At 37.7% G+C, this 23,512-nt stretch overlaps 7 protein-coding genes and 1 long non-coding RNA gene across 8 annotated transcripts; 4 read left to right on the top strand and 4 right to left on the bottom strand.

Moving 5' to 3' along the window:
* Positions 1-323: 323 nt before the first annotated feature.
* Positions 324-2,234, top strand: LOC110751114 (uncharacterized). The gene is made up of 2 exons (XR_002525826.2): positions 324-631; positions 1,952-2,234. It is a non-coding gene; the product is annotated as an uncharacterized LOC110751114 (long non-coding RNA).
* A 2,227-nt stretch (positions 2,235-4,461) lies between these two features.
* LOC110751116 (fanconi anemia group E protein FANCE protein) lies at positions 4,462-9,351 on the bottom strand. The gene is made up of 3 exons (XM_021951546.2): positions 9,022-9,351; positions 5,938-8,944; positions 4,462-5,101 (listed from the first exon to the last, which is right to left on the bottom strand). The coding sequence occupies exons 1-2, from the start codon at positions 9,237-9,239 to the stop codon at positions 7,669-7,671; spliced, it is 1,494 nt and encodes a 497-aa protein (XP_021807238.2). The 5' UTR covers positions 9,240-9,351; the 3' UTR covers positions 4,462-5,101; positions 5,938-7,668.
* On the top strand, positions 5,298-6,927 carry LOC110750990 (ACC oxidase 1). The gene is made up of 4 exons (XM_021951402.2): positions 5,298-5,464; positions 5,585-5,706; positions 5,807-6,027; positions 6,105-6,927. Exons 2-4 carry the CDS (start codon positions 5,596-5,598, stop codon positions 6,676-6,678), a joined length of 906 nt encoding a protein of 301 aa, XP_021807094.1. The 5' UTR covers positions 5,298-5,464; positions 5,585-5,595; the 3' UTR covers positions 6,679-6,927.
* Positions 9,352-10,159: 808 nt separating the features above from the next.
* TET2 (tetraspanin2) lies at positions 10,160-12,278 on the top strand. The gene is made up of 2 exons (XM_021951476.2): positions 10,160-10,899; positions 11,775-12,278. Exons 1-2 carry the CDS (start codon positions 10,402-10,404, stop codon positions 12,084-12,086), a joined length of 810 nt encoding a protein of 269 aa, XP_021807168.1. The 5' UTR covers positions 10,160-10,401; the 3' UTR covers positions 12,087-12,278.
* Positions 12,279-12,509: 231 nt separating this feature from the next.
* On the bottom strand, positions 12,510-15,671 carry LOC110751057 (S-adenosyl-L-methionine-dependent methyltransferases superfamily protein). The gene is made up of 8 exons (XM_021951475.2): positions 15,159-15,671; positions 14,660-14,727; positions 14,400-14,547; positions 14,220-14,300; positions 13,647-13,733; positions 13,368-13,453; positions 12,979-13,099; positions 12,510-12,858 (listed from the first exon to the last, which is right to left on the bottom strand). Exons 1-8 carry the CDS (start codon positions 15,435-15,437, stop codon positions 12,781-12,783), a joined length of 948 nt encoding a protein of 315 aa, XP_021807167.1. The 5' UTR covers positions 15,438-15,671; the 3' UTR covers positions 12,510-12,780.
* Positions 15,672-17,526: 1,855 nt separating this feature from the next.
* Positions 17,527-18,889, top strand: LOC110751152 (cytidine deaminase 1-like). Its single transcript, XM_021951586.2, has one exon. It carries the CDS (start codon positions 17,679-17,681, stop codon positions 18,591-18,593), a length of 915 nt encoding a protein of 304 aa, XP_021807278.1. The 5' UTR covers positions 17,527-17,678; the 3' UTR covers positions 18,594-18,889.
* A 1,225-nt stretch (positions 18,890-20,114) lies between these two features.
* Positions 20,115-21,426, bottom strand: PRA1.C (prenylated RAB acceptor 1.C). The gene has a single exon (XM_088255956.1). It carries the CDS (start codon positions 21,319-21,321, stop codon positions 20,722-20,724), a length of 600 nt encoding a protein of 199 aa, XP_088112082.1. The 5' UTR covers positions 21,322-21,426; the 3' UTR covers positions 20,115-20,721.
* A 117-nt stretch (positions 21,427-21,543) lies between these two features.
* EMB2752 (embryo defective 2752) lies at positions 21,544-23,398 on the bottom strand. Its single transcript, XM_021951390.2, has 2 exons — positions 23,034-23,398; positions 21,544-21,870 (listed from the first exon to the last, which is right to left on the bottom strand). Exons 1-2 carry the CDS (start codon positions 23,214-23,216, stop codon positions 21,763-21,765), a joined length of 291 nt encoding a protein of 96 aa, XP_021807082.1. The 5' UTR covers positions 23,217-23,398; the 3' UTR covers positions 21,544-21,762.
* Between the last annotated feature and the right edge of the window lie 114 nt (positions 23,399-23,512).

Below are 23,512 nucleotides of genomic sequence, written 5' to 3'. Positions count from 1 at the left end.
AAAATTGTTTATCTACCTTGATCTTTTTGAAGCACTGGTTGTTGCTAGGGTATCGGTCCAAGCTGTATATTTTATTCTCATTGTCTTTTAATGCTTGTGCCTATTTGTTTATGTCTTTTAGAATTTCTATGTTGCATGAACTTCCATTTGAGGCTTTGTTTTTGGTATATGCATTCTGAGTTTTTACTTAGCTTTCAATGAAAATTAATGTTTCGCAAAAATAATAACAGCTCAAAAAAGTTTATTAGCAAAATTGCAATTATTTTCTCATGAAGAAGAACAAATGGATCATAGGGATTGCCCAGCTCAAGTAGAGGCTCACACGCATGAAAGTGAAGCTCCTTTGGGCCACTACATTCGGGATATTGTGCAAAGCCCAAAGTGAAAAATGGGCTCATTAAGTGAACATTTGAACCACAAGAAAACCCAATTTCTTGTCCTCATTCATTTTCCTCTCCAGAACTCGAGGAAAACGTCGACGTCTTCTGGTGTTATAGTAACCTTTGTAGAACTACGACTGTTGGGAACGAGGGCTCTGAATCGTCGTCTACAACGCTGAATGGTGTTGGGATGCTGTGGCCTCTAATTTCGTTAGTCGCATGGGAACAGAACAGCCTTGTTAAGTTCTAAGGTAATTCTAATTCATCATATTTTGTAAAATTAATCTTCAATAGTTTGTGGGGCTCCGATTGTGTAGTTGCTAATTGCTGGGTTTGGTTCAAACTTCAATCCGATTGTTAAATTATTTAGGAATTTAATTCAATGATACTGAATATTAAAGTTGGAGGTTCAGAAAACTGTTCATATATCTCACTGCTATTAGGGTAATTACCCAACAAAGCATAGTGATGTTCATAGGTGTCTGTAATTTAGGGATGATGTATTGCAGGAAAACAGAAAAGTAGAACCCTTTGGTTTTTTCTGGAAAGGAAATTTAGATAAGCAGCAAATAAATGGCTAATTAAATGAAAAGTTCATGTAATTTTACCTGTGTTTTGTCCAATACAAGGATAGAAGAAGAAGGTAAGGTCATAAATTAATTAGAACATTGGGTTGCCTCAAGATTGTCTCCTACTTGAATCGAAACTTGGTGCACTTTGGGGTGAGGGGAGAGTTTGACCCACTTTTCTACTGCAGTGCCTCCCCATGTGCTAGAACTGAAATATTTAGGAAGTGGAATGTGGTATATGAACAACTAAAAACTAGTTTTAGAAGTATCAGTTCTTCACAATAAGCTACCTTCCTTGAATTTAGTTTTAGAGAGCTCCTTGATTCTGCTCCTTTAAAGTTCACAATTTCAAGATTGGGTCACCCTTTTCAATTTCCTTAATGATAATGAAGTTTCAAAATATTTGATGTAACCAATAAGTTATTCCCTATGATAGTTTTCAGATTGACCTCTGGGCTCTGTTTTTATATGGTTTCTTTCCTTGACTAGTTGGAGGGGAAGTATTTGGCATCACTGTGTCAGCATAAATGCTGTGAGCAAGAAAGAAAAAAGAACTGAAATAGTTCAAATAACACAAACAATAGCATTGCAGCTAGGAAAGCCTAAATCTAAGTTCTTGGATAAATTTAAGTTCTCGGGATGTTGAATCCTTTACATCTTGAGGCTTTTCTTACTGCGTTTTGCTCGAGTCATATTATGAAAATGAGCTGTAATACGTGGATCGTTTTCATTTCGGACCTTCATAACAATCTGCGTCTGAGTTTTCCATCCCATGCTTTGTTGGTGTGTATCGGTTACTTCATTCTGGTTGGTTGTATTTGGCATGATATCGAATTCAGTATATTATGGTGTGCTTCGTATGTTATTTGATAGCTTTTGGAGTTCTATTTCACCTGGTGTTCTGGTGCCTTCTAATGCTCGTCCGTATGCCCATTGTGATTTTTAACCTTGGCATTAGTCTGCGTTTGCGATATGTTGATACCTTGATCTTTTTTATTTCAGCACTTTGGCTGCTTTTTTTATTGCTGTTTTCTGAGGTGGAAATCTGCTCGAAACGAGTACTTCATCTACTAATCCGTACGAGACCCTTTGGTTATTGGACTCTTTTTTTTTTTTTTTTTTGGTCTGAACCACGAGGTGGTCCTGGATGGGCATTGGACTCTCTCTTTTCGATCTGAGAAGACTATCCCTCAGTGATTTCATTTAGTTGTTTATTTCCATTACCATTAATTGGGATATCAAATGATGTTAAAATGAAAATAAAAACTATTTAATATCTGCACAATCTTTTCATCAGAGAAAAACACCAAATAGAAGACTTCAATTTGAGCAAATTTTTTGACAAATATATATAAATACGGACCATATGAGAAATGGTTCTTTTCCAAACATGCGGAGATTCCTAAAATTGCGTTGCTGAATGAACAAAACACTGCCCAAAAGGTGGGATTGGATGATTCAGTTTTCTTTTCGACTTTTAGCGGCGGTTTTTCAGACCGCTTCTAAAAATGTTTTTAATCAACGCTTAACAACGGTTAGCAACAGAATAAAACGTCGCTAAATACGGTAAACCAAATTAAAGACCTAAAATTCGTCACTAAAGCTTGTAAAATGCCGCTAAATATGTGAAATCGTCATTTAAAATAGTATGAGCTACAGTTCTACTGAATTGAATTAAGTGTTTCTCCTTATGTATTCTGATAGAAATTTAATTTCCTTCCCTTCAAATACTATGGGCAAGATATTAAATGAAGTAAGCAAGAATTTATTTATCATTTGGTCAATCTTTACCATAAGAATGGAAGATTGTTTTTCTCTGTTATGATTTAAATCGTAAATCACGACATCTTTCACAAATGTAAATTCTCTCCCAAACAACTAAGAACCAAGTGACTTGTAAGGTCAGAAACCAACAAAGAAAAGTAAAATTTGATGGTTTTGGGGTGTCTTCTGACTTTTAGATATGCTAGAGCAAGAAAGACTAAGTCAATCTCTCAACTAGTCTAAGTAATAGGCAGAGTCTTCAAAGAAATTCAAAATTACAGTAACATGAATGATAATAAAAATGGACATTAGAAAATAAGGGTTCCCAAAACAATTTGGATTGCCATGGAACTTGACTTTCAATGTCTAGCAGTATTTTTACATTTTTTTAAAATAATTGGATTAAATGGTCAATGTTATTTGATCGTATCGATTTTGGGCCAATGTTTCACTGGCAGGTTTTTTATTATAAATTTTTTGTTTTGTTTTCTTAAATCATAATGCAATATGTCGAAAAATTCCTTTGTACATAACAATTTATTTAATTTTTAACCTCCACTTGCTCTCACACAGTTGCTGTCTAACCCCTTCAACCAAGCTACATGTATCTGCTTCGTTTCCAGTACCTTCAAGCATGGGCTGCCCTTTGATTCATTCTTGGGAATGATGTTTGAAATATTTTTTAGGCTTTTTATCACAAATGGTCCTTACGTTTACGAAATTATTACGAATGATCCTTGAGGTTTTTTTGTGACACTAATAGTCCTTAATGTTTGGACTTTTTATCACAAATGGTCCCTGCCGTCAAAAATTATGTTAAGTGTATGATGTGGAAGATAAGTGGAGCCCACATGTCCAATCACATCGTGACATTTGGATTAAATAAATGAATAAATATTTTTTTATTTATAAAAATCCATTAAAAAACCATTTAGCCTCAATCTCTCTCTCTCTCTCTCTCTCTCTCTCTCTCTCTCTCTCTCTCTCTCTCTCTCTCTCTCTCTCTCTCTCTCTCTCTCTCTCTCTCTCTATTCTTCAAGTTTTTCAATCCCGAAGACCAAGTTCAAGCTTAAGTTCATCATGCTCTTCAAATAAACAAAGACCAAGAAAAGCCTGGGATGAATTGTAGAGAAATTGAAGCAAATGAGAAGAAAATGGATCAAGAGAAAACAATCCGTGCATATAGAGAAGAGATTGAAGGCCTTAAAGGCCGTCTATCAGTTTCACAGAAGAAATTTTCTGAAGCAGAGAAGAAAGCTAATGCACCCAAAGAACTAAGAGAGAGAGATGATGTGATACTCAAACTAGAGGAGGACAATCAGAAGGTTCAAGATCAGCTAAAATGGAAGAAGGGGCAGTTCAGACATCTAGAAGAAACACATGACGAGCTCCGAGAACAGTTTCTTATTCTCTCGGTGACCCATGTAGAGAGAGAGAGAGAGAGAGAGAGAGAGAGAGAGAGAGAGAGGCTAAATGGTTTTTTAATGGATTTTCATCAAAAAAATATTTATTTATTTATTTAATCTATATGTCACGATGTGATTGGACATGTGGGCTCCACTTATCTTCCACATCATACACTTAATAGAATTTTTGATGACAGGGACCATTTGTGATAAAAAGTCCAAACGTTAAGGACTATTAGTGTCACAAAAAAACCTCAAGGACCATTCGTGATAATTTCGTAAATGTCAAGGACCATTTGTGATAAAAAGCCTATTTTTTAAGGCACAACACAACTCAGTGGATTAAATTTAATATGTCAGATATGTCTGTAGATACCTCACAAAATATGGGCATAAAACATTTACAAAGATAAACAAATCTCCAAAATGACAAGCTTACAAAGAAAAATACTTCACAAAATTTGGCAAATGAAATCTGTGGGCGTGATACAATGTAATAGCACATTTAACTTAAGATATTCATCAAGCTGTTCTGATGTATCACAACAATTAACTGTTACTGCAAGCCAAGGATTGGAGCTCAACATATGCTGCTGAACATCCAAACAATTTGCTACTTCACATCTGCAAGAGATAGCCTATAACAATTTTATAATAGGCAATTTAATTAATGAGAATTTAACTTCAGGGTTTTGCATATTAAATGAGATACGAACAGTCGATATACATCCTAGCTGTCCATATCAGATCAAGGGGCAGATATATAAGTTCTCAAATTAAGTTCAAATTAGATCCTTATTAAACAAAACACATGACATGCTGCATAATCACAAAGGTTAATAACTAAACCGTTTCTTAATAGTGATTAAGGTTCAGTTGTGGGCTTGACTTGGAAGTATCCAATTGCCTGATAGCTACCTGCAACAACTTTCAGACAAAAGCGCCCACTGGCAGAGTTTCTCAATCCCCAGTTTTTCTTTCCCTGTTTGAATGGCAATTCATTCAGGGTCAAACTGCCCCTAGTTTTGCTTAAACGAAGAATTACAATGCAAAAACAACTGACCAGAGTAATGCCCTACAAAAATATGCATATAATAAAGCCCACTTGACAGAAACCATATGAACACATGGGGTTACAAGAGAGATAATTTAACTTAATCAGGGAAAGTTTTTTTCTTGCAAAAATGAAAGAAACAAGACTTTGTTTAAGAGAAAGATCTTGATTGACTTGTTGGTCAGAATAGATTTTAGAAAAAAAATTATTCACATGGGGTTTTTGGCAGTTGAACTTGGACTGGAAATTTTGCTCTTTTCAAGGCATCCAAGAAAGTCTCCTTTCAACGAGGTTAATCTGTAACTGCCACATCTTGTAATTTAACTACCCTCTATATTATTATAATATTGGTAATTATGATAATTTCTGGGCCTATATATACTCCATTGTATAACCTATCTTCTACATCAGGATTAGAGAAAATGAAGGAGATGGGAATCCCTGTGATAGACTTTGATGAGCTCAATGGGGAAGAAAGGAGCAAAACGATGGATCTTCTGCACCAAGCTTGTGAGAAATGGGGATTCTTTCAAGTAAAGAAAATTCTGTTTTTCCTTTCCTTTTTCTATTTTCATATCTAAATGGACATGTATTTCACATCGTTTTGACAAATATATTGCTTAACATTTGCAGGTTGAGAACCATGGAATTGATAAACAGCTGATGGAGAAAGTGAAGCAATTGATAAATAAATACTATGAGGAAAATTTGAAAGAGAGCTTTTATAAGTCAGAGATGGCTAAAAGCTTAGAGCAAGATATTACCTCTGAAAAAGACTGGGAAAGCTCCTTTTTCATTTGGCATCGCCCCACATCTAATATTGAAGATATTCCAAACCTCTCAGACGATCTTCGGTAAGTCACATAACCATAGGATTGGAAGAAATCATAACTTATGAACTGTAAAATGACACTTCAAATCATATGTGCAGCATAACAATGAATGAGTACATTCCTCAGCTTATTAAGATGGCAGAGAAACTTTCTGAGCTCATGTGCGAGAATCTTGGTTTGAAGAAGGTTTATATAAAGGATGCATTCTGTGCTGGCAAGGGTCCTTCTGTGGGGACAAAAGTTGCAAAGTACCCTCAATGTCCTCAGCCAGAACTTGTGAGAGGACTTCGAGAGCACACTGATGCTGGTGGGATCATACTCTTGCTCCAAGATGACCAAGTTCCAGGTCTTGAATTCTTCAAAGATGGAGAATGGGTTGCAATTCCACCATCCAAGAACAACAGAATCTTTGTGAACATAGGTGACCAAGTGGAAGTGTTGAGTAATGGAAGGTACAAAAGTGTTTTGCACCGTGTCATGGCAGACAAAAATGGAAGTCGACTGTCCATTGCTACCTTCTATAATCCTGCTGGTGATGCAATTATCTCACCAGCTCCCAGACTCTTATACCCCAATCATGTCCGCTTTCAAGATTACCTGAAGTTTTATGCTACCACAAAGTTTTCTGACAAGGGCCGCAGATTCGAGTCCATGAAACAAATTGCACAATAGGTTCCTTTCCTAAAAGTGGAAATTAAATAAAGTTCGCGTCCCTCACTCATGGGTTTTTTCTTTTTTCCTTATTTGATGATATGTCATCTACATAAAAGACCACTCAAAGAGAAATAACAAAGTAGAAAAATAAAATAAAAGGAGATGCTAGGCAACTGGATAATGTATTTCTTTCTCTTCTTTGGTTCTATTTTTCTGTTTGTTTGGGGAGTTCTTAATAGAAAATAATGGTATCTCTTATTCTTTCAAGATGATGCAAAATATGTTTTTATCGATTCTCTTTTGTTAATTTGATTAAGACTTGTTGAGGGATATACCATCAGTGTTGTACAAGGCCAAAACTAATGAACTGAAAAAGATTGTATATATATATTGATAATTTCATTTATGATATCAATGAACTATTTTACAGATGAGGACAAAAATAACCTTGTTACCATATAGCTTTTTATCCCAGCTAGATCATAGTATCGAACTAATTCTCGACACTGGCTTATAGGATACACATCTACAGCGCCCAACATAGTACTCACAGTAGGTGGCCTACATAATGAAACTATTCATCCAAACTGATTTATGGGATATCCTTTGGGCTTGCTCAGAGTAAATTTCCTATAGTTCTTCGTATTCATGTTTTATGAGTTAATATTATGACAGAAAAGAGAAGAATGACCGAACAGGTCAAACACAACCACTACAGTAGCATAATTGCTTTCTAAACATTACTTGAATACCTAATGATTTAAAACATAATTGTAATTCAATATAAACAGAAAAACCAGTAGCTTATATAATGCTAATGAATGAAGATCAAAAGTCTAAAATGGCTTGCTCTAAGACTAAAATTTCAGTAGAACTTTCCCACAAACTAGCTCATTCACATAAAAAATAGCTTTTGAGATAAGATCTAGATGGTGTTCAAAATGTACATTCATAGAGACAGAGGCTCACAGCACAAAAACTCATCCAAAGAATTACAATTAATCAAAGCTACAAGCCAGCCAATTTACCTAATATAGATTTGGCTAAGAACGTTTTGTTATGCTTAACTACTCTAGTCAATATAAGCTTGTGATGCTTCAAGAATGGAGAACATTTGGTGACTAAACATAACAAAAAGTTCCCAAATTTCAGAGAGTTGGAAAATCTTTCAGCCAATTGCTGAACCTGGTAAATAATTTGGTCAACTGAATTTTGTGATAAATAAACATTATGATTCAAAATGCTTTGGAGCAGGTTAAAAAATGATTCTGTCCATACCATTTTATCAGTTATCAGATATTCATGGCAAGGAAGACAAATGACTTTCCTCTCATCCTTTTCTCCACACAGCAGCTTCTGACAGAAAGAAGCAACATGAGCTGGGTGCAAGCTTTCCTTGATGATCCTCGTGATCACATCATATATGGGGTTGTTGATGCCATCCCGTCGAAGAATTAGTGGAAATAAGAGTGCATACTCACTGGCCCTTTGATGAAGCTTGCAGTACTCTACTGTTGCAGTCACTAGCACACGAGAAGCTGGTTCCTCAAGAACCAACAGCTTGGGAAGGATGATCGAACACAGAACCTGGCTTGGCCAAGTAACCTCTTCTTCACTTCCACTTGTTAGATGAGATAATAGAATTGAAGCAGTCTCATCATCAGCTAACCAAGGTTCAATCAGACCCAAAACCGTGAAAAAATCTCCTCCTTTTTCTAAGCAAAGTTCATGAATTTCTTTCGCTAATCCTACAGTTTTAGAAGTTGATTGAAAATCCACAACCCGAGCTTTCAAACTTACTGCCCTTTTTTTAATTTCAGGTTCGAGATGAACACTTTCTGGATTATCAATATTCATTTCCTCCAGAACATCATTCATATCCTCATCTTCATCCTCTCCAACTTGACTCAATGAGCCATAGTTATTTTCATAGTTACCATTCACTGTCCTCCAATCCAATTCTTCTGGCGATATAGGAAGCCATGGTAGAACCAAGTCACTGGAAGCAGCGGAATCCTTAAGCCAACCCGGCAAGGACTCAAACTCACCCTCCCCCCGAGAATCCAAACTCAAGCAAGAAATCCACTCGTAACTTGACTCAGACACTACATCAAGCAGATTGCGTGCAGCCCTCTGTACCCAAAAGTCAAGCTCCTGACTTCCACTCAAAACGGTCCTGGCCAGCTTAGCCAAGTCCCTTCCTGAAAACCTTTGACGTTCAAAACCAAGAAATGATAGAACCCGCGACTGAACCATGTTCGGTAGAGTCTGTATAAACATCACCCTGTTCATCAAAACTCACTATCAGTCGCCAAAACCCATGAAAATTATCAAAAGAGCAATTGGGTTTCGACCCTTCACCTATTTGTACACGGATGCCAAGCCGAAGATGATGAAGAAGACTCGTCGACGACAATCGAATCCAAAGGCTTCATTAGCAACGAGAGGAAAGAGCCCGTGGTAATCGGGGTCGAGGTTGACGATGAGGCACTGAAAGATTGGTTTAACCATGTAGAAGCTTCGGACTCGGGAGTTGGGGAGGTCAAGAAGATGTCGAATAGCGGGACCCATTGCTCCATTTTGGCTTGCTCTGTAACTCTCTGCTGTTGGGTTTTGGGGGTTTCAGCGTTCTGGGGTTTTGAGAGTCCAAGAAGACGCGGGAAAATTAAATGTTCGTTTTTAACTAACAGATGATTGGAGTATCAGTTTTTGTTTGTACTTGTTGCCAAACACGGCCTTTTGGAAATTTCTCGTGAGTTGGGACCAATCAAATCCAAGACACGTGGTGGCTTGCGCTGGTGTCACGTGGGCAAGCATGTAAACCTCGCGGGGAGTTCTGTTTTGTTGAGTGCGGTTGGGGGCGTGTTGATAATCGCGGTAAATGCGCTTTCGCTTGGGGCTCTTGGTATAATCGCTTTTGAGAAACGCGGTTTCACTTTTTGTTTCAAGTAATTTCAACGGCATGTAGTAAAGTCGTAAACATCATAAATTTTGATATGGAGATCAAAGCTTCTTGTTGTTAACTAGGAGGGTGTGTCAATTCACGTGAATTTTAAGTTACTGTCATTAGCATTGACAAAAAAATTAATCTGTTCTAAAAGAAATGTTTCTCTTTTACTTTTGTCACTTGGAGTAGAAGTTGGAAAACTACTAAATAATTAAAAAGAAGAAAAATTTGCATATCACCACATAACGTGATGGAGACATAATTGTCGGTTACATATAAGTTTTGATTTTGAAATACCAATTGAGTCATCTCTCACCGTATCTTAATATTTACACTTAAATTGTGGTATACATCATATAAAACTTTAACAATAAAGTATTTTTTTCCAATAAAAATGAAAATATGCCTAATAAAAATACTTATCAAAATTATTTTGATTGTTTACTATCGTAGTAATGGAACAATATCAACATATTGAGATGATATTAATATAATGAGACTATTTGTTACACTGCTCTTTGATAACTTTGCTAAGAGCATTCCATATGAGTAGAAAAGACATCTCTTTTGGGATGTAAGAATATATCCGATCTACCTTAAGATAAAAAACCCTACTTGCACACAAAATCCCAAAGCATATATAACCCAATCCAAAGTATCACAATTCACACCAAAACAGAGGAAAAACTAACAAAGCAAACACAAAACCCCTTCCCCCACCTACTATCCCAAACACAATCACATCCCCTCTCTCACTCTCTCTAACCTTCCCTCTTCCCCAAAATTATTCCACCATGGGAGTGAGCAACAAAATAACTGCAATTCTCAATTTCATAGCCTTCCTCTGCGCCATCCCAATCATGGCCGCAGGCATATGGCTTGCCTCAAAGCCAGACAACGAGTGCATCCACTCTTTTCGCTGGCCAGTCTTTGTTCTTGGTGCTCTCATGTTGCTTGTCTCTCTTGCTGGCTTTATTGGTGCCTGTTTTAACAAACAGGGTCTCTTGGCTCTCTACCTTTTCTGCATGGCAGCCCTCATCATCCTGATCCTTGTGCTGCTCATCTTTGCTTTCACTGTTACAAGGCCTGACGGAAGCTATTCTGTGCCTGGTAGGGCCTATAGAGAGTATAGGCTTGATGGGTTTTCCAAGTGGCTTAGGGACTATGTCACGGACTCTGGGACTTGGCAGAAGATAAGGACTTGTTTGGCTGATTCTGATACTTGTCCTAAGCTTACCCAGCAGTACATCTCTGCTGATCAGTTCTTCACGGCTCACATCTCTCCTCTTCAGGCAAGTTTCTCTCTTAATTTCTCTCCTCTGTTACTAAAAAGGTTTCTTTTTGTTCAATTTTTGAGAAAGATGGTTTTTTTAACTTTAATTATTGGTTGAATTTCAGTTTTCATGAAAAATAAAGATACCCTTTTATCCATTTGTCAAAAAGGAGTTGATTTACTGGTGTCTGTTTTAGCAGAAAAGAAACACTCAACTGTTCTTTGATTCCTCAATCCTTACTTTCCCAAATGCCACATTATGATTGTTAACTTATTACAATTACATGATGAAGTTAAAGTGGTGACTGAAGTTACTAGAATATGACAGAACTAGATCACTAGATGTTGGAAGCATAAATTTCCTGAAATTTACATACAGTAGAGTACAGTGGGACCCACCAATTGTGTTTATATGCAACCCACACTACATGCCCCCTATCAACCTTTCAATATGGACCTTGAATGAGTTGGCTTGACTCAGCAAGACTTTTGATAATGCATTAGAATTAGATGAAAAAGGGACACAAAACCTCATGATGTGTGGGGGCATCTCAATTGCTCTCCTCGATGATTATTGGTTGCTCCCATTGTGAAGGTTTAAGAATTTGTGCCAATATCCCCAAGTGTCTATCTTCTTAATTATTACAAGAAATCATGGATGTTAGACCAAATTAAAGTAAACCAAAATAACATAACTGGGGTCACAGTTTGTAACTTTCTGTTGATTGAATCATTGAAGAAGATTAAAAAGAACGTCTTGTTGTTGCTGCCAGCTTTTAGCTCACATATTGACAAAATTTGGTGGTGTTTTTCCCTCTCTGTTCCGTATTATTTTAACATACATTTCTGATGTTGGGTTTTTTTTGTAATTTTTTTTCTTCTACTGTTTTACAGTCAGGATGTTGTAAACCTCCAACACTGTGTGGCTACAACTATGTGAACCCAACATTGTGGATAAACCCAGTAAACCCAGGAGCTGATCAGGACTGCTTGTTATGGAACAATGACCAAAATCTGCTGTGCTACAACTGCAATTCTTGCAGGGCTGGCCTATTGGGGAACCTGAGGAGAGAATGGAGAAGGGCAAATGTGATCCTTATAGTGGCAGTGGTGTTACTCATTTGGGTCTATCTTATTGCCTGCAGTGCCTTCAAGAATGCACAAACAGAAGAACTCTTCCGCCGCTACAAACAAGGATGGGTTTGAGCTACCCTTGTTTCCGAACACAACCCAATTTTTACTTCACTGGTTTTTGTTTGTCTTCCTTAGGATGAATGAATGTGTCTCTGTCAATAGTGTTAGTTTTGTACATATTCCTCTGTTCTTTTTTCTATCTAGATTCTGTGGATTGAGACAATTGACAGGCAGTGAAATTCTAGTAAATTGTGCTTTTAAATACTGATGAGAATAGAATCTCAATTATCAGCTTCTTTTTTCGTTCTTTTTTGTTTTCTCCTTTTTACTGGTATAAGATGCTTCTGTTTCAGTGGTCCTTGGCTTCTTGGACAGACCTATTTTCTTTTTTAATATGGGCAATTTGGCAGGATTGCAGCTAACCCTCACGCGCACACTCTTTTTAATGCCTACCTTCTAAAATATGCACCAACTTTGCCGACTAGGGAGACCAACTTTGCAAGGAACAAGGTGATCAAAATTATATAGTTAGAAACTATTGTCCAAGAAGAGAATTTCGAGCTCTGCCTTTTCCCTTTTCCCTTTTCCAGAGATATTACCAATTTAGAAGATCAAGAACATGAAATGGTGGCATGCACACTGGAGTGAACATTACAGGCAGAAAAGAGAAGAGGCAAAACTTGCTAAGTTCACTTGCTATGAATTTGGAATTATTGGTAACAGTTTCTCTTGAGATTAGGCCATTGAAATTCGTCGCTTCATGTATCTATACCGTAGATAATTTTCTGGAGTAAATAATGTACATGGGATCTGAGCGTCCAGGGTTGGGAGATATATCCACCCCCTGCAGACAGTAGCACACTAGTTTAGAAACCTATAGTTTAAGTCTCCACGCCTTACAGTACATGGTTTGATTGTATTCAAAAGAAAGTAGTATGGACAGCACAAATAATATAGGGTATACCTGAGGTGGTTCAAATCCTCCGGCGTAGTGGAAATAGGATCCGACGATCAAACCATGATCAGCATCACCAGTTGATGTCCATATTGAGATTGCTTTAGTCCAGAAACAACGGTTGGAAAAGCTGTTTAGACATTTTCATTAGAAGTTAGAAATGGTTGAGGAGAGACCTGAAAGATTAAGAAAAACAACTAAAGCCTCTCTCTCTCTCTCTCTCTCTCTCTCTCTCTCTCTCTCTGTGTGTGTAACCCCTCTTTGTTTTCTGTGCAGAATGAGGTATAAGATGTATCCATACATATGACACATTATCTTATGCTTTGGATTTCAAATTTGTAGCTAAACCTGAGAAGGCACATATTTGACTGAAAGCAGACAGTATGATCAGTTATCACCTCATTATAGCAAGTCCACCAGGCTTAAGAATCCGGCGCATTTCCTTGAAAACATCTAGAGGCTTTGTTATATAATCAACACTAACCTGCAATTTGAAATTCATCTAGCTCTGAGAGCAGTATAAAACATTGTACCTTTCAAAATGAAGTGCTTAGAAACTGGAAATGAAAGATGTAAACATAACCAGTTATTTTGAGCCCCAAAAGCCTCATGGAACTTACAGAAATTCTATTAGAGGATGATAAAATAACATAAGAGATGGAAAGAGATGCACATACCACATTAGTAATAACATCAAAGGAATTGTCTTCAAAGGGAAGTTTAGGGTTCACATTCAAGTCTTGCACAACATACTCTGTCAAAACCTACAAAGTTGAATCGATGAGGGTATATTCATATCATCAATACAATGATTATATATATGATTAGTCAACAATTACCATAGCTAATGAAAAGAAGACAAACAAGCTTAACCATACTTACGCAATTTCAAAGAAACCTATTAGTTACATATTAATGCATCTTTGGTTTAAGAAATTACATGTTATATGTCTCTGTGAGCTTTTGGTTACAATGACTGCTCGCAGAAAATATCATCAGAAAAGGGACTAAGACTCTCTCCTCAAGACAGGACAGTTTAAAATGAATAAGGAATTTACTTTAAGGGGCTTAGTTTTGGTTTAAACCCACTCCGCCAAAACGAGAATCGTGTAAGAAAATTCATAATCAAGGCTATGATGCAATTGACATTGCAAGTAAGAAAAACAGGTTATGTCAATATGTTTTTTTTTGGGTCAAATGTTATGTCAATATGTTTAGATTCTAAACATGAGTAACTAAAAAAGAAGTACTGGATTCCGCTTGAGCTCTTCTTCATTCATGCCCATCCCAACTATTCGCTCTTGCTTGTATCCCGGTGGGAAGTGACTGACCTAGACACAATATCAAAAACAGGATTATTACTCCTAAAGTAAAAATTACAAAATTTGCAATGTGGAACAAGGTTCAAACCAGAACTTAAAAGGTCTCACCCAACTGCTACACATATCCAGGATGCTCACTCCTGGACTGTTGCTAGGAGGAAACACCTTTGAATAGTACTTGGTCAGCGCCGCAATGGCTGGATCATCAATATGTGTCACAAAGCGTGGAGCCTCATAAAACAATTGATCTGATGACCTGATGAAATCAATTTCTAGTTTTCAGAACTTGTTAAACTTAACCCAATCTTTGGCTGAAAGTTTCAACATTGGAACACCAAAATGCCAAAACAAAAGTTTAGATGTCTTACTCATCAAAGCGCTTGAAATCCTCCTCCTTGAAGGGAAACTGCTCCGGCCATTCTACATTCTTCAATATCTTTAATTTGACACAAAACATAAGGAGATTAGGCAAACCAAACAGAATTCCAAAAATTCACAACATGAAGCACATCAAGCAATAGATTAAATTTGAAGAATTCATAATATTTTTAGATACAGAAGTGGCCCAGCAACAATCTAATGGCTCTGTTTGTTTGCAGAACAGGGTTTGTGAACCAATTCAACCAAAGCTCAGTACTTTAAGGCTTTTACTGTTTCAACTTACAAGCTAGACAAATTACTCAATTATCCATAACCCTTGAAGAATCCCACATAAGAAATGTAAATTTACCTATAAAAGTCAAAACTTTGGATTCAACACCGCACCTCTACATAATCAAAATCCAAAATTGGAGAAAACCCAGAAACCAAATCAATAAACTAAGCAAAGAACAACAATTTAGCTCCAAGAATAGACTGAAATCGTACCTCTTCAAAAGAAGGACCGCTCTTGAGCCTTGCAGAGGCCGTGAAAGACTTGCCACCAACAGCACCAGACATGTTCATCAACTGAGCCCAAAATGAGACCCCCAGGCCCAACACCAAACGGCGAGGCGCTCTGCCTCCAGTTTTCCACTTGTTTAGTGCTTTTGCTAGAACGGGAACATACCCAACAGCGCTACGACCCGAATGAGATGATGAAGAAGGACATATACCCCCCAAAGTTGGCAGTCTAGGAGAGAGTCTGAGGCCAACGCATTTGGGCATTTTTTATAGTTTCAGTGACGCATAAAAAGGAGGGACGACACCAACTACCGTTTGTTTGATAAAAATGAAGATGATACCGGGGGAAAAGAAAAAAAACCCTTTCTTTCTAGATTATCTGGAAATATTGGATCACATCTTGCCACATCTGTGGTGGAATTACAGTTTACGTGGCCTATCAAATGATAGTGTTGCTTTTTTGGACTGCTAATTGAACACATGCTACACATAGGGAAAGTGGATAACTTGTGTTCTGAAAATTTTTACCAATTTCATACCACTTATATTGAAAAAAAAAAATACCAGAGTAGGGAGTTGAGTTTTCATATGCAGCATATATGTACTGAAATTAGTTAATTTGGGAGATTTAAAGATGTATGTTATGAAAGTGGAGGTTATTAGATTGAGTTGTATGTAGTGAAAGATCTTTTTTTATCTTTTATCTGGTGTGAGTTCAAGTTAATTTGGTACTTTCAGGTTTCTGAGCTTGCAAAGTTCATACCTTCCTTTGGCTCCTCCTAATGTTGCAGATACTCTTATCTTATGTGGACTCAATCTACATTTGGGCTTTTCTGGCAGCTCCTTGCTTTGCTTGTAGGTTTTCCCATTTTTCAGATAGTAATTTGCTTTCTATTCTTCCACTTATTGTAATTTTTTCTTTTTGTTAACTGATGGAACAGTCCAGAGTCTAGGCAGACCTCTCAAAGTTTTTACTTGAAAAAGATAGAATTAGCCCCATTTCGGAAGGTACTGGTGTCCCTATTGGAAAGAAAGATTAATTTAAAGTCTATAAACAAGTACAGATGTGTGAGCTCAAAAACTTAGATCTACCGCAAATTGCAAGATGACAAAATGTGTTGTTGTTGTAGATAGATTGGTAGGCAAGGTGAGGAAGGGGACATGAAGGATCGTTGAGGACAAGGAAGCTCCAAAATTAGTGACAGTAGAAAATAGTACCTCTGACTAGACAGAGTAGTAACTAAGCAATATATTTATGGTCAATGACAGAATAGATAAACAATTGCTTGCTAGCTAGCATGCAGCAATTACACAGAAAATTCCAAGAGGATAAGTGTGAATCCAATGTTAAATTTAATCAGTTGGAAGAAAATCATATGATCCAAATAAATATATATTTATAGATGCATGCATGATTGCATGTGGGAGGAGAAATTCTCCATCATGTATTCATGAATCATGTCAAAGGTACTGCAAGTGGCCTCTGAGCCTGCACCAGAAAAGCACCACCCACTATTCCATTTGAAAAGGGCATTGTTGTGAGAGCATCATTACATATAATATAAAAAGGAAAAAGGCCAACCTAAGGAGTTGGCTTGATATATTACTTACTAAAAAAATATGTTATATTGTCAAATTGTCGATGTGAATTTTTTGTATGAATGTGTAATTGAGATTGACGATCTAATAACATAAATCATTACTCTACATGTATATAATATGTATATAATATGTTGAATTCGCGATAGCTAATTTTCTCTCTGCCCTTTTTAATTTTCATCCTATGAAAATCTGTTTCCCTTCTTGTATATCACACATATGTTTCAAATCATAGACCATATTATCTTATGAATTCCATATTTGTATTCTCTTGCCTAACCACGATATATTTGGTTGCAATTCACCACATGCAGGAAGCTGACTTAAGCAATGCAATAATACATGCAAAAGAAAAAGAAAAAGGCAAAAGGTCATATATCGCTTCTAATATTTAAATATACTTAGAATAGCAATTGATGGATACGTACATCTAATTATAGTTTGTGATATATAAACTTTTGACCCACCTATAATCCAAATTCAAATTTACAAATTGCAATTTCTTCTTTGAGTTTGAGTTTTGTCTTCTTTTCTTTTTATCAACAAGGAAATGACATTTGAATTTGTGACGCATTCTAATATTAGGAATGCAAAGTGAGTTAGGCCACTCATTTAAAGTAGTGTGTTCATCTTTTTGCAATCGAGTTCAAAACACCTTTTACATAATTTAAAATATCATTTTGTCAAAAAAAATTTAATAAGAGTTTCTACATGTTTTTTTCATTTATTAAAGGTTTTGTCTAAAATACTTAGCAAAAACATCCACTTCAAAACCTCTATATATACGACTCCCATTTCCCTCCCTCACTCTCTTCCTCCTCCCTTCTAGGATCGCCCCCTCTCTGATCCCAACCCACCAAAAACTCCTCAACCGGGTCGACCCGACACCTCTCTCTTCCTCCCAAAATGGACCGACCCAGATTCGTAATTGAAGCATCCGAGGCCGAATCAATGGCCAAGCGATCCAACCTCACCGTCCTCCAGCTCCTCCCCTCCTTAGTCAAACCCGCCCAGGCCCTCGCCCGCCCGCCCATCTCCAAATTCCACGTCGGAGCCATCGGATACGGGTCTTCGGGTCGGATCTTCTTCGGCGGCAACCTCGAGTTCCCGGGTCTCCCGCTCCACTACTCCGTCCACGCCGAGCAGTTCCTCGTCACCAACCTCTCAATCCACAACGAGGCCAAACTCGAATACGTGGCCGTTTCGGCGGCTCCCTGCGGCCATTGCCGTCAGTTCCTCCAAGAAATCCGCGGAGCCCAGGATATCAAGATTCTAATAACCTCGGTCGAGTCCGGAGACGACAATTCCGGGTTAAACCGGTTTGACCCGCTTCTCCATTTGCTCCCCCACCGGTTCGGACCCGAAGACCTTCTCGGAGGAGACGTGCCGTTGCTTTTAGAGTACCACCACAACGGGCTGTCATTTTTGGGCGAAACCGAGATTTTAACCAACGATTTTAAACTGAATGCGGAGTTAAAAGTCGCGGCTTTAGAGGCCGCGAACAAGTCTTATGCTCCGTACAGTGGGTGCCCATCTGGTGTGGCTATTTTGGACACTGATGGGAATGTGTACAAAGGGTCGTACATGGAGTCCGCAGCTTATAATCCGAGCATGGGCCCGGTTCAATCGGCTCTGGTGGCTTACATTGTTGGTGGGGGTGCTGGGTATGAGAAAATTGTAGGTGCGGTTTTGGTGGAAAAAGAAGGAGTTTTGGTTAAACAAGAGCACACAGCAAGGCTGCTCTTGCAGGCCATTTCCCCCAAGCTTGAGTTTCGGGTTTTTCACTGCGCTTCTGGTTCGAATGCCTGTAAAAAGTCTTGATCTTGATGACCATGAATGTGATGAATAATCTGATTGTGATTAAGTGTTGTTGCTATTGGATGAATTATGAATCAATGAAAAGAATGAAGGATGGTGATGGTGATGATGATGATCAATTGTAATGTTTGAGTTTCTAATTTATTTTTAATCACAGATTTCTGTGTACTGGTTTGGACTGTACATAAACCAATAAGCAATAATGTCCTTAGCTGCATGATGCCATGCAAATTGTAATCGATCCACTTTGTTGTAAGTTTGTCACAAAGTATATGAATCTTTTGGGCTTTTTCTCTTTTTCCCTTTTGGGTTCTCTGTTCTGGCTTTGTTTTCCTCTCTTCTCAATTTGTGACTTGTTGTCAATCAAACATGAACTTATCTAAACAAAAAAATGAACTTATCTAAACAATTAGAGTTAATCATACATGCTCCTCCAATGAATCCTCGGTTTTTTATTTATTTATAACAAACGTGTAGATTCATATTTCATGGTTTGTTTTCCTTGTGGGATTGTATTTTCCTGTAATAGCAGATTGCTCAGTTGAGTACTTTGCGTTATGAAATTCGCTCTTTTTGACCCTTTTCATTCCTTTACGTTGCTGTCATGGCCTTGTAGATGTTGCCATATAGTGGCTGCCAAGAGCCAAGCTTTTTTCAAAAGCGCTTTTGTTAGTACAGTCAGCCAAACAAAAGAAGAATGATTCCCCTAAGCTCGTGGATGGTGTAGATAGAGTAGCAGTACTAAACTGAATTGGTCCACACATACTTGCAAATTGATAGGCCTGTGGAGTATCTACTGAGGTGGATTTCCAGTGCACCACATCTTTAAGACACTTTCGCCTTTCTATAAACCTCTATGAGCTGCTTTGTATTTTAGGTGAAATAAGAAGGGTAGGGTTGGTTTTATCTGGTGTGTAGGAGGAAGTATCACATCAAAGTTAACTAAATTGCTCTGTTTTGATTTGATGCCAGTTACAAGTTGGCATTTCTGTTCTTTTGCTCATCTAGAGGGTATAAGGCTCTTCTTAACGGGCATTCGAAGGTTCTAACATTTCGGCGATTTCATCTGAGGCAGTTGAGTAGTTGGATCAAAATGAGCAGACAAGATATGGCAAGATCTGGGTTGCTTTACATTGTAAATAATGAGTCTTGTAAAGAAAACCAGAGTCTAGAAAGACAAATTCTAGCTAGGGACCCAACCTTTGCACTGAAAGTGACAGAAACCTGAAAAGTGGAGCTTCCAAGCTGTAACATAGAAAACTTCAATCCATTACCATAACCATTACTTTTACTATGACCTAGCAATTTAGCTTACAACGAGATAAGAAAACCTTCATTACAGTTTGGAATCCCATGTTGTATGCCTGTCTCATTCCAGAACCAATCAAGTTGAGATGCCAAAAACAAATTTAGTTTACCAAAATATGAAAAGATGCTGCAATCTGAGCATACAATTCTCTTATCTGACCCTGCGAGGGCCATGTCTCATATCGGTATCATCACGAAGATATAAAGGAGCTTGCAATTTGGTTGAAAAATATATTATCTAACATGTAGTTCTAGCCTTCTAGGTTACACAATGAAGCTGGAGCATTTACATGTAATTGAATACTTCAAGATAATGAAACAGATTCCAAAAGCAACTTTGACAAAACCAGTCCATGTATGTACACCATGTTCCTATCTTCTTGTCCTTCTCGTGCACTAACTTTGGAGGCATCCTTATCTACCCATCAGTCCACTTTTCGGTTAACCAATTGCCAATGTCGAAGAAAAAGTTGGAGCTGCTTGAACATACTGAAGCACTCTGTTTTCATCAGTTCCAATAGAGGAAGAACCTGAAACCTGAAATTCACTTTTGCTTCTTTGGGTTTTTTGCAGTTTCAGGTCCAATTGCATGACACCATTTACATATGAATTTATAAATTTGAGTCCTGTACACGTTTGCAAAATTGGAAAGAAATAGTGCTAACAGTTACATGTGGTACCTTTTTATACAAAACAATTAAAAGAAAAGGAAAGAAAGTACAATTCTACAAACAAAAATATAAGGTAAAAAGAACCCCTTACTTTTAATGATTCCAGGGAATTTATAGTGATGAAACAGAAATTCACCAAGATGATAAAATCACTATTGGGGCAAAGAATAAGAAGAAGAGGCAGCATTTTTCAGAGGCACTTTGAAAGCATGTGCACCACCTGATCCAGGCCCTTCTAATTCATCCACAATGAAGACATCCTCAGGCTCCCTTAAAGCTCCATGAACCAACACAACCCCAAGGCCAATGGAGAGTCCCACAATGATATGATATCTCGCACTGGTAAGAAAAAGTGCGACGATTGTGACCAACAATAGAGAAATCGTCACCAATCGTTCATCAATCCGGTAGCCTAGAACCATCAAGGGTTGGTCATGCAGGAAATACAGAAACAACCATGCAACCATCGTGATGATGAAGACAATCAATGAAATGGGATGCCATAGTAGGCTTAGGAAGAGAATGAACAATATGATTATGGCATAGTTCATACGAAAGAACACCACGTTGGACTTGATTCTTTGGATTGATTGGTTGAAGGTGGTGGGAAGTGTGAGATCTTGCAGTTGAATCATCTCTAGCCATGGTCTACGTTTGCCAAGCCCCGACTCAATCTGTTCTTTTGCACGTGCAACGAAATGTAGGTTTGAGGAAGGAGGGGGCTCTGTCGGAATAGTCCCGTATGTTGTCATCGTCCGGTGGTAGGCAGAGATGGAAAGAAGAAGAAATGGTATGGAGGTCTGTGGCAGAGAAAGAGTGCAGAATCTGTGCAGCTTGGATTTCTAATTTTAGAGTTTAGTTAGATCACTGATCACATATCAGCTACGTGTTGGGTTAATGTTTAAGTTGTTTGACTTCAAATATTTTACTACCAAAAGATGTACAAAACCATACAAGTAGTTTTATACAGAAAATTAAAAAATAAAAAGTGAAATTGGACGGTGCCATTAGTTCCATACAAAGAGACGTTTGACAAGTTCTCTTATTATGTGTGACGGATTTTTCTACATTTTTTCTTCTTCATGGAATAGCAAATTCTTCTTGGCACAATAAACCTTTGACATTCATCAACAAAAACAACGCATAGAAAGGTAGAAACTCTTGAAACAATTTCTGCAACTCTTCTAGGGCAGTCACTGACTGGCTGGGACCTCTCCTTGCTGTACCCTCCACGGCCCTCCATAAAACTTTGGCTTCATAAGAGGCACTGCCTGGCCAGGATGATCCTCCCAGTATTTCTCCTGCACAATTTTAAAGGTGCAGATTTTATTTAGGTCTTCAAAATTTGGTATGACTATATTTATCACCATTGAACTCTGGATAAATGTACATCCAGTTAAACCAATTCACCGATCTTAATCTCAAAAATATATATATATAAAGTTAACCAGTTTCCTAAAAAAAGAATGAAATGAGCTTGGATAAGAATGAAGATCATCATATATAAGTGAGCAAGTGACAAGTCCAGATTAGCTAAGGGAGATTGGCAGGCACATTAAGAGTAAGAGTTGGCGCCAACACTTCTGTGACACCAATGATGTAATCTGACAGAAAGCCGAAATGAGACCGAATTCTTTGCCAATCACTCAATAGATACAAAAGGAAAATAAATAAATGAAAGAAAAATCTAATGGTAGGTTGTTGACAATCACAAGAAATTTCCTATTGAGGCCAGAACTGAAAAATAGGGCATCTTCCCAGCCCTGTTCCTCTATTCTCTGTGAATATTTTCAAAGATCAGAGCAAATTAGTTTCTCTTTAGATTGCAGCTCTGCGACTAAAAGGCATATGGCAACAACCATAAATTACGGAAGGCGAAGTGAACTAGACCTATTGACCTAATCAATAAAGTGTGTAGGAAATTAGGCATCAATGCTGCTCCTTCCAGCTCCAAACCTGTTGACGCACAGGTCTGTCAAAGTGACACTCCTCTCAGCTATGCCACTGGTATGAACTCATATAATATATACCTTCAAGCTGGAACAATGCCATAAGCACTATCAAATGGCCTCTCCTAAACTATACATCAATCAAACAAACTCAATAAGTTTACAACAGATTTCAGTCCAACAAAAAGATTTAAGAAGAAACCGAACTTCGGTGCAGGATTTACTCTATTTCTTATAACACTAGTTTAGGACTTGTTCTCACTAACATTAGAGATATAAGCAACTTGACAGAGCTCAATCAAACAGGTTTTGAAATTTCAAAACGTCTATTTTATGCACCATTTGATGTTGAAAAAACGAAAAGAATCCAACTTTCTCTTCCTCTGAACTACAACACCAGAACTAAAAACCCATAAACAAATTTTTGGTCTTGACCCACTAAAGTAACCCAGAAAATTAACAATAACATTAATAAAATAAAATCCCAAAAATAGAAGACAGAGCAAAGTAATTACCTTGTATAGCTGCTCAGTGATAGCAGAGCTAACGACCCCAGTGTAGAAAGCGGCTACATAGATAGTGACCAAGGGTGTAAACGATTTGGGTCTGCTGTAAGGCTCAACCATGGTCCAAAGAATCATTCTTTCCCACTTTGTGTATATATAGTCTGCATATTTCCTCCATACATAGCTCGTCATTTCCACCAGAATTTCTTGCTCAGCTACAAATGGGTATTTTTGCAGTTTCTCTACAAGAGGATGCGTAATCTAGGGTTTTCGTTTTTTTTTTTTTCCCGAATTTTCTCGGCAGCCAAACGAACTATTTCAATCAGCCAAGCCGTCGAAGAAGAAAGGGAAAACCAGTTGCAGTTTGTAGAGAGAGAGAGAGAGGCATATATAAAATTTCAAACGGCATGTCGTTCACTGAAATTTGGGTAAGGAGCCAAATGAGGCCCAAACAAACACTACACGTGGCCCATCATACACAAAACCGA

Source organism: Prunus avium, chromosome 7, assembly GCF_965620075.1.
Source record: "Prunus avium chromosome 7, drPruAviu1.hap1.1, whole genome shotgun sequence".
Classification (NCBI taxonomy): domain Eukaryota; kingdom Viridiplantae; phylum Streptophyta; class Magnoliopsida; order Rosales; family Rosaceae; genus Prunus; species Prunus avium.
This window is presented reverse-complemented; position numbering and strand designations above follow the sequence as displayed.